The 12,926-nt window shown below is 48.3% G+C and overlaps 1 protein-coding gene across 1 annotated transcript in view; it reads left to right on the forward strand.

The window, feature by feature from the left end:
- The first annotated feature begins 3,936 nt into the window (after positions 1 to 3,936).
- The window catches only part of LOC143793440 (disintegrin and metalloproteinase domain-containing protein 19-like), a 118,950-nt gene continuing 109,960 nt past the window's right edge, over positions 3,937 to 12,926 (forward strand). The window contains exon 1 of the mRNA XM_077280400.1: positions 3,937 to 4,094. Coding sequence (XP_077136515.1) covers positions 3,983 to 4,094 — 112 coding nt within the window. The 5' untranslated portion in view covers positions 3,937 to 3,982. The remainder of the gene's footprint in view (positions 4,095 to 12,926) is intronic.

The raw sequence follows: 12,926 nt of genomic DNA on the forward strand, positions 1-12,926 counted from the left end.
CTCTTCACAGTGCTGCACCGCCCTACATTCCCATCTCTCTCTACTACCTATCCATCCTCTCCACAGTGCTGCACTGCCCTCCATCTCCTGAACTGTCTACTACCTACCCGCCCTCTCCACAGTGCTGCATGATTCTATATCTCATCTCTGGCTACCACCTATCCATCCTCTCCACAGTGCTGCACCCCCTACATCTCATCTCTCTACCACCTGCCTGTCCTCTCCACAGTGCTGTACCACTCTACATCTCCTCATCTCTGTCTACCACCTACCCTTCCTCTTCACTGCTGCACTGCTCTACATCTCATCTCTGTCTACCACCTACCCTTCCTCTTCACATTGCTACACCACCCTACATCTCCTCATCGCTGTCTACCACCTACCTGTCCTCTCCACAGTGCTGCACTGCCCTACATCTCATCTGTCTACCACCTACCCATCCTCTCCACAGTGCTGCACCCCCCTACATCCCTCATCTCTACCACCTGCCTGTCCTCTCCACAGTGCTGCACCCCCCTACATCTCATCTGTCTACCACCTACCCATCCTCTCCACAGTGCTGCACCATCCTACTACATCTCATCTCTGTCTACCACCTACCTGTCCTCTCCACAGTGTTGCATGGTTCTATATCTTGTACTCATCTCTGTTTACCACGTACCCCTCCTTTCCACAGTGCTGGACTACCCTACATCTCCTCATCTCTCTACCACCTGCCTGTCCTCTCCACAGTGCTGCACCACCCTACATCTCATCTCTGTCTACTACCTACCCGTCCTCTTCACAGTGCTGCACTACTCTACATCTTCTCATCTGTCTACCTCCTACCCATCTTCTCCAGTGTTGCACTGTTCTATATCTCATCCTCATTTCTGTCTACCACCTACCCATCCTCTCCACAGTGCTGCACCATCCTACTACATCTCATCTCTGTCTACCACCTACCTGTCCTCTCCACAGCGTTGCATGGTTCTATATCTTGTACTCATCTCTGTTTACCACCTACCCGTCCTTTCCACAGTGCTGGACTGCCCTACATCTCCTCATCTTATCTATCACCCTTGACCTTTCTAGAATGTTGCAGAAACCTACATCTCCTCATCACAGCCTACCACCCTTGGGTCGGAATGTTTCACACAGCACATCTGGAATTGATGATTTTTGATGGCTCCTCCTTACAGCAGCTCCACATCTATCAGATTGCAGGGGCATCTCCACTGTACAGCGCCCTCCTCAGGTCACCAAAGATTGACCCTTGGGTTCAGGTCTGGGCTCAGGCTGGACCATTCTAGGATGTCGATCTTCTTCTGGTGAAGCCATTATTATGGCAATTCAGAGGTTGCTTAGGGTCGTTGTCAGCTGAAAGTTGAAATTTCTCTTCATCTTCAGCAATGACCAAAAGGTTTTGTTGCAAAATAGCCTCACATTCTGTTCATAATTCCTTCCACCTTTACTAAAGTCCCAGTTCTAGCTGCCAACAAACAGTCCCAAAGCACAATGCTGCCCCCACTGTGCCTTACTGTGGGGATGGTGATCTTCTGGTGATGCACAGTGTTAGCTTTACACCTCCTTTTGCTAATTATGCCTACAAAGTTCCACCGTGGTCTCCTCAGACAGAACACGTTCACCGCTTGCTTCTGGCTGACGTGATGGAGGTTTTTTAAGGCATATCTGGTTGTGAATGTTTTGTAAGAAAAGGTTTGTATCTTGCTCCCACAGGCCGGACATATGAAGGATACTGAAGAGTGTTGTCACATTCAGGACACAACCAAAACTTTACAGAAATTCCTGTAGCTCCGTTAACATTGCAGTCAGCCTCTTAGCAGCCTCCAGGACTATTTTTCTTATTTCTGAAAGACATCCAGTTCTAGGTACTGTCATGGTCTTAGCCACTTCTTGATGACATTTTCACAGTATCCATGGTGGATCTGAGACCTGGGAAATATTTTCTCCTGACATAACTTTCCACACTGAGATCCTTTGCTGTGTTGTCAGCTGTTTACAGCCAGAAAATGTCAGGAAAATCCTCCTAGTGCAGCAACACTTTCTCCGGGGTTAATCAGAGTCACTGTACATGACGGCGGCCAAGCGATGACTATTATGTAACATGGGGAAATGTGATAGGCTGACTCTGGGCACAGTCACATCCCCCCTCAAACTGATTTCGGTTTGATTCTCAAAAGATTTCTACAGATTATAAGCGACATTAAAGTGGGAAAGTTCTGAAATGATTCCTCTTGGTAAGATTTCTTTATATCACATTAACATGGCTTTTTAACAGGGACGTGTAGACTTCTGACATTCACTGTCCATTCAGCACTCTGTACTACCCCCTACCTATATACATACAGCGCTGGTATATACACTATACTACCCCCCACCTATATACATACAGCACTGGTATATACACTATACTACCCCCCACCTATCTACATACAGCGCTGATATATACACTATACTACCCCCCACCTATATACATACAGCGCTGGTATATACACTATACTACCCCCCCACCTATCTACATACAGCGCTGGTATATACACTATACTACCCCCATATATCTACATACAGCACTGGTATATACACTATACTACCCCCCACCTATATACATACAGCACTGGTATATACACTATACTACCCCCCACCTATCTACATACAGCGCTGATATATACACTATACTACCCCACCTATATACATACAGCACTGGTATATACACTATACTACCCCCCACCTATCTACATACAGCGCTGATATATACACTATACTACCCCCCCACCTATATACATACAGCGCTGGTATATACACTATACTACCCACCTATATACATACAGCGCTGGTATATACACTATACTACCCCCCACCTATATACATACAGCGCTGGTATATACACTATACTACCCACCTATATACATACAGCGCTGGTATATACACTATACTACCCCCCACCTATCTACATACAGCGCTGATATATACACTATACTACCCCCCACCTATATACATACAGCGCTGGTATATACACTATACTACCCCCCACCTATCTACATACAGCGCTGGTATATACACTATACTACCCCCATATATCTGCATACAGCACTGGTATATACACTATACTACCCCCACCTATATACATACATGGCTGGTATATACACTATACTACCCCCCACCTATATACATACAGCGCTGGTATATACACTATACTACCCCCCACCTATCTACATACAGCGCTGATATATACACTATACTACCCCCCACCTATCTACATACAGCGCTGGTATATACACTATACTACCCCCCACCTATCTACATACAGCGCTGATATATACACTATACTACCCCCCACCTATCTACATACAGCGCTGATATATACACTATACTACCCCCCACCTATCTACATACAGCGCTGATATATACACTATACTACCCCACCTATCTACATACAGCGCTGATATATACACTATACTACCCCCCACCTATCTACATACAGCGCTGGTATATACACTATACTACCCCCCACCTATCTACATACAGCGCTGATATATACACTATACTACCCCCCCACCTATATACATACAGCGCTGGTATATACACTATACTACTCCCACCTATACACATACAGGGCTGATATATACACTATATTACCCCCACATATATACATATTGCCCTGTCTTTCCAGGGTCTGCATTTTCTGTTACGAGCGCCTGAACTTCTGTGCAGGAAATGAGGGACAGTAATGGGGGTGGCATCCTACCCCTGAGCCTTGTAATCTACTCATCACTTAACTCCTGCTGTGCTGAGCGGCTCCACAGCTGGAATCCTGCACAGCTGCCGGCTGCTGAGGAGGGGCTGGTCACAAAATGGGGCTGGATGTGATTAGCTAAGGGGCCGGCGGACGAGGGGAGGAGAGCACAGAAATATATATATATACACACACAGGGGCCACGGAGCCGAGCTGGAAGATGAGGGAGAGAGTCACAGATCTGATATGAGAACACGCTGGGGGAGTAGTCCGCAAACGGCAGGTCTATGGCCTGGGATATGGATTGTCCACATCTGTCTTCTTCTGTCTCCTTTAGCCTCCCCAGAAAAGACTCTTGGTGAGTAACCTCAACTTCTGCACTGTCGTCTTGTCTTCTGAGCCAGGGGAGGGGGCAGAAAAAGTCTTCATCCCCTGAACTCTGATACAGAGAAGGGCGGAAAGTAATAACGGTCACCGAACCGACACATCGTAACATCACCAATACCGACAACATCGTAACGTCGCCAATACCGACACATCGTAACATTGCCAATACCGACACGCCATACCATCACCAATACCGACACATCGTAACATTGCCAATACCGACACATCGTAACATCACCAATACCGACATATCGTAACATCGCCAATACCGACACATCGTAACATCGCCAATACCGACACATCGTAACATCGCCAATACCGACACATCGTAACATCGCCAATACCGACACATTTTACCATCACCAATACCGACACATCGTAACATCACCAATACCGACACATTGTAACGTCGCCAATACCGACACATTGTAACATCACCAATACCGACACATCGTAACATCACCAATACCGACACATTGTAACGTCGCCAATACCGACACATTGTAACATCACCAATACCGACACATCGTAACATCACCAATACCGACACATTATACCATCACCAATACCGACACATCGTAACCGCCAATACCGACACGTCACACGTCATACCATCACCAATACTGACACATCGTAACATCGCCAATACTGACACGTCATACCATCACCAATACCGACACATCGTAACATCGCCAATATCGACACATCGTAACATTGCCAATACCGACACGTCATACCATCACCAATACCAACACATTGTAACGTCACCAATACCGACACATCGTAACATCGCCAATACGACACATCGTAACATCACAAATACCGACACATCGTACCGTCACCGATACCGACACATCGTACCGTCACCAATACGACACATCGCACCGACACCAATACCGACACATCGTACCTTCACCAATACCGACACATCGTAGCATCACTGATACACTGCATTGTCACCAATACTGACACATTGCACCGTCACCAATACCGACACATTGCACCGTCACCAATACCGACACATTGCACCGTCACCAATACCGACACAATGCACCGTCACCAATACCGACACATCGCACCGTCACCAATACCGACACATCGCACCGTCACCAATACCGACACATCGCACCGTCACCAATACCGACACATCGCACCGTCACCAATACCGACACATCGCACCGTCACCAATACCGACACATCGCACCGACACCAATACCGACACATCGTACCGTCACCAATACCGACACATCGTAGCATCACTGATACACTGCATTGTCACCAATACTGACACATTGCACCGTCACCAATACCGACACATTGCACCGTCACCAATACCGACACATTGCACCATCACCAATACCGACACATTGCACCGTCACCAATACCGACACATCGCACCGTCACCAATACCGACACATCGCACCGTCACCAATACCGACACATCGCACCGTCACCAATACCGACACATCGCACCGTCACCAATACCGACACATCGCACCGTCACCAATACCGACACATCGTACCGTCACCAATACCGACACATCGTACCGTCACCAATACCGACACATCGTACCGTCACCAATACCGACACATCATACCGTCACCAATACCGACACATCATAGTATCACTGATACACTGCATCGTCACCAATACTGACACATTGTAACGTCACTAAAAATGTCTTCCATAACGTTCAGATTTGTGGAGTTTGCGACTGAGGTTTTGCTCACATTAGTGTATAATATTTGGTTCTCTGCTCATTCAGGAGAGTAGGACGATTTTTTTCTCACTTGCCATCCCTGTCTCTGTCTCTGTCCCGTCCCTGTCTCTGTCCTGTCCCTGTCTCGTCCATCTCGTCCCTGTCTCTGTCCCATCCCTGTCTCTGTCCTGTCCCTGTCCCGTCCCTGTCTCTGTCCCGTCCCTGTCTCTGTCCCATCCATGTCTCTGTCCCGTCCCTGTCTCTGTCCCATCCCTGTCTCTGTCCCATCCTTGTCTCGTCCCTGTCTCTGTCCTGTCCCTGTCTCTGTCCCATCCCTGTCTGTCCCTGCCTCTGTCCTGTCCCGTCAGTCTCGTCACTGTCCCGTTCCTGTCTCTGTCCTGTCCCGTCCCTCTCCTGTCTCTGTCCCGTCCCTGTCTCTGTCCCGTCCCTGTCTCGTCCCATCCCTGTCTCATCCCTGTCTCATCCCTGTCTCATCCCTGTCCCATCCCTGTCTCTCCCCCGTCCCTGTCTCTGTCCCGTCCCTGTCTCTGTCCTGTCCCGTCTCTGTCCCGTCCCTGTCTGTCACATCCCTGTCTCTGTCCCGTCCCTGTCTCTGTCCCATCTCTGTCTCTGTCTCATCCCTCTCCTGTCTCTGTCCCATCCCATCCCTGTGTGGTCCTTTTTTTATTTAGCAGCCATTCATCTTTTAGACGATCAGATTTCAGAGTGATATTCGCAGTCAAGAACAAACCCGCAGGTCTGCACGGCCATTGGCCGCATAGGATAACATGGGTCCCAGTGCAATCCGTTTTTCTCTTGCATTGTCTGATTTACATAGTTGTTCCGTGAACAGATTCTCCCCTTGAGCTGTGGCTCCTCCAGTGACCATGGGCCTCTCGGCTGCTTCTCTCATTAGTGCTCTCCTTGCTGGGGATGTCAGGTTAGGTGGACGGCCATGACTTGGGAGGTTTGCAGTTGGGCCATACCCCTTCCATGTTTGGATGATGGATTGATGCTCCATGAGATGCTCAGAGCTCGGGCTATTTTCTGTAACCTAACCCTGCTTTCCTCTCCTCCAGCACTTTATCCCTGACCTGTCTGGTGAGCTCCTTGGATTTCATGATGCTGTTTGATCCTGAATGTTCTCACGCAAATCTCTGAGGCCTTCACAGAACAGCTGTCCTAATACTGAGAAGAAATCACACCCTGGGGGGGCACAATGTACTGATTATGTGACTTCTGGGGGCGATTGGATGTGATGATTTGTTACTGGATCTCTCCTCTGCGTATTACTCACGTCTCATCTTCGTAGATTGTCAGCTCGTTGCCCGGATGCCTGATATTAGCACAAGATTGTGTATTAAAAAAAACAAACATTTCTTTTGATGTGGTTGAAGGGTTAATGAAAAGATTGGGGTAGTTGTGGGGGGACATTTCCTGCTGTGAGTAGCTGTGTCTGATGATACATGAAATACCAGGACTCATGAGTCTCCAACCCCGAGCCCAGGAATGATCTAATCCCCTCTCACCCCTGCAATCTGTGGCTCCCTCCTCCGCATTCATTACCTAAATGTAACAACAGGTCCTGTAGATAAGAAAGTGAGACTTGTCCAAGGAGCTGCGATCTAATCGCCAGCAGGAGAGTCTCTGTATCTGCTGCAGACTGACCATGAGGAGACCATCTTCATTATGCGGTTTTCATGTATGAAATATGTTATGTTACACTGTAACCAGTGATCAAGAGCCGTGCTGCCCGAAACGCTTCTCACACATCCCCCCTGTCATTGCGACTCCATCTGAGACGTCTGGTTACAACCTTCAGTGATAGTAACCCAAGAAACGTTTGCGGATTTGTAGATGAGCCGGAGCCGCTGCGATCTCTCCCATCTCATTACTGGCTCATTTCTGTGTCTGTGGTTAATGACAAGATGGATCTGCTTTACCTTCTACTGTATGATCAGCTCTTTACAGGGGAGCGACGCCAAGGAGTGACACAGCTGGCTCCGCTGTTAGTGACGTCGCCATGCTGTTAGTGACGTCGCCCCGCCGTTAGTGACATCGTCCTCACCGTTAGTGACGTCGTCCTCACCGTTAGTGACGTCGTCCTCACCGTTAGTGACGCAGCTGGCCCCGTTAGTGACGTCGTCCCACCGTTAGTGACGTCGTCCTCAACGTTAGTGACGTCGTCCTCACCGTTAGTGACGTCGTCCTCACCGTTAGTGACGCAGCTGGCCCCGTTAGTGACGTCGTCCCCGCAGTTAGTGACGTCGTCCCCGCCGTTAGTGACGTCGCCCCGCCGTTAGCGACGTTGTCCCCGCCATTAGCAATGTCGTCCCCGCCGTTAGTGACGTCGTCTTCGCCATTAGTGACTTCGTCCTCACCATTAATGAAGTCATCCCCGCCGTTAGTGACGTTGTCCCCGTCGTTAGTGACGTTGTCCCCATCGTTAGTGACTTCGTCCTCGCCGTTAGTGACATCGTCCCCGCCGTTAGTGACATCCCCGCCATTAGTGACGTTGTCCCCGTCGTTAGTGACATTGTCCCCGCCGTTAGTGACGTCGTCCTCGCCGTTAGTGATGTCGTTCTCGCCGTTAGTGACTTTGTCCTCGCCGTTAGTGACGTTGTCCCCGCTGTTAGTGACGTCGTCCCCGCTGTGTCATCTGCTCGTCTTGTCCAAATGCTTGCTGACTGTTTCCAATAGCTGTCAGTACAGTGGTAGGTGTAGTGTAGGCCGTGTGGTCTCTGATGCTGAGACCCTCGGAGTTTAGTTTGTGTTGTTTCCTGGACCACGTTCCGGGTCCGGTAATGTCCTCGTCACCTCATCCCCCCCTCAGTCCTGGGGAGGACATCCGGACCCGCGCGGCGGCTCGGACCCAGCGCTGGAGATGGGGACAAATCTACAGCATCCATAGCAGTATGCAGCCATGCTGTCTCCACCAGCAGCTCAGATAACCATTCTCTCCTCCTTTTATTGAGCACTGTACCAGCATGCTGAATGTCTCCACCTGCAGCTCAGATAGCCGTTGTATCTTCCTTTTAGTGAGCACAGTACCAGCATGCTGACTGTCTCCACCTTAGATTTAGCTGTCTCCTCCTTTTAGTGAGCACAGTACCGGCATGCTGACAGTCTCCACCTTAGATTTAGCCGTCTCCTCCTTTTAGTGAGCACAGTACTGGCATGCTGACTGTTTCCACCTTAGATTTAGCTGTCTCCTCCTTTTAGTGAGCACAGTACCAGCATGCTGACAGTCTCCACCTTAGATTTAGCTGTCTCCTCCTTTTAGTGAGCACAGTACCGGCATGCTGACTGTTTCCACCTTAGATTTAGCTGTCTCCTCCTTTTAGTGAGCACAGTACCGGCATGCTGACAGTCTCCACCTTAGATTTAGCTGTCTCCTCCTTTTAGTGAGCACAGTACCAGCATGCTGACTGTCTCCACCTTAGATTTAGCTGTCTCCTCCTTTTAGTGAGCACAGTACCAGCATGCTGACAGTCTCCACCTTAGATTTAGCTGTCTCCTCCTTTTAGTGAGCACAGTACCAGCATGCTGACAGTCTCCACCTTAGATTTAGCTGACTCCTCCTTTTAGTGAGCACAGTACCAGCACGCTGACTGTCTCCACCTTAGATTTAGCTGTCTCCTCCTTTAAGTGAGCAGAGTACCAGCATGCTGACTGTCTCCGCCTGCAGTTCAGATAGCCGTTGTCCTATCCATTTAGTGGCAGCTTAGATTTAGCTGTCTCCTCCTTTTAGTGAGCACAGTACCAGCATGCTGACTGTCTCTGCCTGCAGCTTAGATTTAGCAGTCTCCTCCTTTTAGTGAGCACAGTACCAGCATGCTGACAGTCTCCACCTTAGATTTAGCAGTCTCCTCCACAGTACCAGCATGCCGACTGTCTCCACCTTAGATTTAGCAGTCTCCTCCTTTTAGTGAGCATAGTACCAGCATGCTGACAGTCTCCACCTTAGCTTTAGCTGTCTCCTCCTTTTAGTGAGCACAGTACCAGCACGCTGTCTCTGCCTGCAGCTTAGATTTAGCTGTCTCCTCTGTTGTGATCTGGTGACCTTGGAGCCGCATGAAAACTTTCTCTGGAGTCGGTGGAACCTATACTGACTGCAAATCCTGAACTAACACCGCAACTAGAAGTAGCCGTGGGGTATGCCTAACAAACCCTAGACACCTCGACACAGCCGGAGGACTAAATACCCCTATAGATGGAAATAGGAATGCTATCTTGCCTCAGAGCAGACCCCCAAAGGATAGGCAGCCCCCCACGAATAATGACTGTGAGTAGGAGAAGAATAGACACACGCAGGCAAAAAACAGGATTTAGCAAAAGAGGCCACTCTAGCTAAATAGGAAAGGATAGGACAGATTACTAGGCGGTCAGTATTAAAACCCTTCCAAAAATATCCACAACAGATAATACAAAAAGTTCCACAATCTAACTAAAGACATGGAATGTATATCTGCCACTACAGAGAATCCAACAAGACTGAGAAAATACTGACACAATCTAAGCTGGACAAGAAAACACAAAGAATAGCACTGAATTGTGAAGCACACAGCATGTGTGCCACAGGAAAAAAAAAACAGACACTTATCTTTGCTGATTTGGCAGAAAGGCAGGAGGAAACAGGCAGAGGTCCAACACCTTCCAACAACAATTGACAACTGGCAAGGACTAATGAATCCTGCACGCTTAAATACCCCAGTCAGAACTGCAATCAGCACACACACCTGACCAGGACTGCAACCCAGGGAGAACTGCATTACCACCTACTACCACCGGAGGGAACCCAAAAGCAGAATTCACAACATAAGATAATACAGAAGAATACACCAGCGCTACCTCCCCAGAGTCACTGAGCCGCAGGACCCAAGACAGAAAAGGGGCTTAAACTGTCAGGGAATAGTTACAATATGAAAAGAAACTGGGTCCGCGCTACAGTGCTGCAAAAAGAACTTGAAATGTGCACTAAATACTTAGCTTAGATAATGCACAGTAAAATAGACAGCAGAAGGATGAATGCTGTGCTGCCCAGCACCACACAGGACACCAAGTATGTACATGTACCAAGACCCGCTGGTCAGGGCTGCGACCAAAAACCAGGATCAGAGGTGTGCCTGGAGAGTCAGTGAGAAAATACCGCACTAACCGTTATAATCCAGTACCCGGTAAATGATGATGGATGTAGGTCCAGTAGGAGGTGGTGTCCGTCGGGCTGATGTGCGGGCAGATGGACGAACGAGCAGCGTGCTGTGCTGTTCGGAAAAGCTGCGTAGAGCCAGGGACAACTCCGGCCGGTAGCGTCCCTGGATACGAGCGGGAACCAACCGAGGGAGGAGCTCGCTGGCGTGAAGCTCAGCGTGTGACGTCACTGAGCTTAGGGAAAGTATGGGGTGCCACAGGAATCAAACCGACGCGTTTCGAAGGAGCGGCGTCCTTCTTCATCAGGGTTACTGATCCCTGAGAATGCCCCGTTATTTAACCCCCCAAGGTGTCACTCAAACTGCCCGGCCCGCCCAATGAACCCGCTACTAAGATGGTGTCCAATGGAAGTGCTGGTAATATAAGGTGTAATCAGGAATATGAGAAGCATGGTCTGCAAGACCAGGTAATAAAGGGAGTAATGTAGACCTCATGAAAGTTACAGCTTGTGAAGGAACAACCTAAATGTGTTACACTTGTGGTCAAGTTGATAAGACAATGCTGATGCAATAAATTAAGTGAAATTTGGTAAAATATATAAAAACAATTCTTTAATAAATACTAAGTTAAAAATGATTGTACTAGATGAACATTGATTAAAACCAATAAAATGAGTAAAATAAGGAAGGGAGAAACGGAGGGTATGAAATAAGACCAATCAAGGACCAGGGAGGTGGACTGGGTAATAATACACTCCCCTAAGTACACCGAGGCCCCAAGGGAAGAAGGAAAAGAAAGTACTGGCCTAAAAAGCAAATATTTCAAGCCCGTGATTGAGGCCTTTAGGTGCAAGGCTGTTCAGGGAGAAGATCCATTGGGATTCAGCCCTGGACATGGCTTTTATCAGGTTGCCTCCCCTTAAACTTTGTTTCACTTTTTGAATACCCCAAAATACGATGCCCCTGGTGGATTTACCATGCCTCTCACTAAAGTGCCGGGAAAGTGGGTGGCCCAAGAAGCCTTTATGGATATTGGTGAAATGCTCCTTTATCCGGACCATCATGGGCCTCTTGGTGCGGCCAACGTAGAGTTTTCTACACGGGCATTCAATAGCGTATATAACCCTAGAAGAAGCACACGTAATGTTGTCTCTGATGGTATATTCGTTCCTATCATCCGAATCTGTAAAAGTGGAGCGGCATGTTTTCTGGAAGGATGTATGCCGGCACCCGTGACAAAATCCGCATGGTGTAAATCCTGTCTTGTTGTTAGTAGAAGCCTCCGATATTTGTTTGTACTTAGAGGCTTGTCTTGTGGTGGGGGCTATAATGCTGCCCAGGGATTTTGCCTTCTTAAAAACAAATCTTGGTAGGGCTGGCAGAAATTCCCCTATGATTTTGTCCCCTTGAAGTATAGTCCAATGTTTGTGGATGATGGACCTAAATTTGGTGTGCCCAGCATGGAATTGGGTGATAAAAGGTAGCTGATGGATCTGGTCCTGAATGTTCGTTGGCTGATTGGAAAATTTCACTCTGTGTAATAGGGCATCTCTGGGTGTCTCCATGATATCTTTCTTGGCCCGTTCCAGTAATTCACTAGGGTAACCCTTGTCCAGAAATTGTTGGGTAAGGAGGGCAGAGTCCTTTTTAAAATCTTCCAGGGTAGTACAGTTCCGTCTGATTCTTGTGTACTGGCCCTTGGGCACATTTGTAAGCCATACTGGAAGATGGCAGCTGGTCATGCCAATAAAGCTGTTGGAGTCCACCTCCTTGCGGTAACACTTGGTGAATAACTGGTTACTCTCTATGAAAATGCTGAGGTCCAGAAAATTTATACTTGTCGTGCTAGTAGTGGGTGTGAACTCCAAACCAAAGGTATTATTGTTTAGATTAGATATGAAAAAATCCAGCTCGACCTTGGGGCCATTCCAGATGAAGAGCACGTCGTCGATG

This window comes from Ranitomeya variabilis, chromosome 1 (assembly GCF_051348905.1).
Source record: "Ranitomeya variabilis isolate aRanVar5 chromosome 1, aRanVar5.hap1, whole genome shotgun sequence".
Classification (NCBI taxonomy): Eukaryota; Metazoa; Chordata; class Amphibia; order Anura; family Dendrobatidae; genus Ranitomeya; species Ranitomeya variabilis.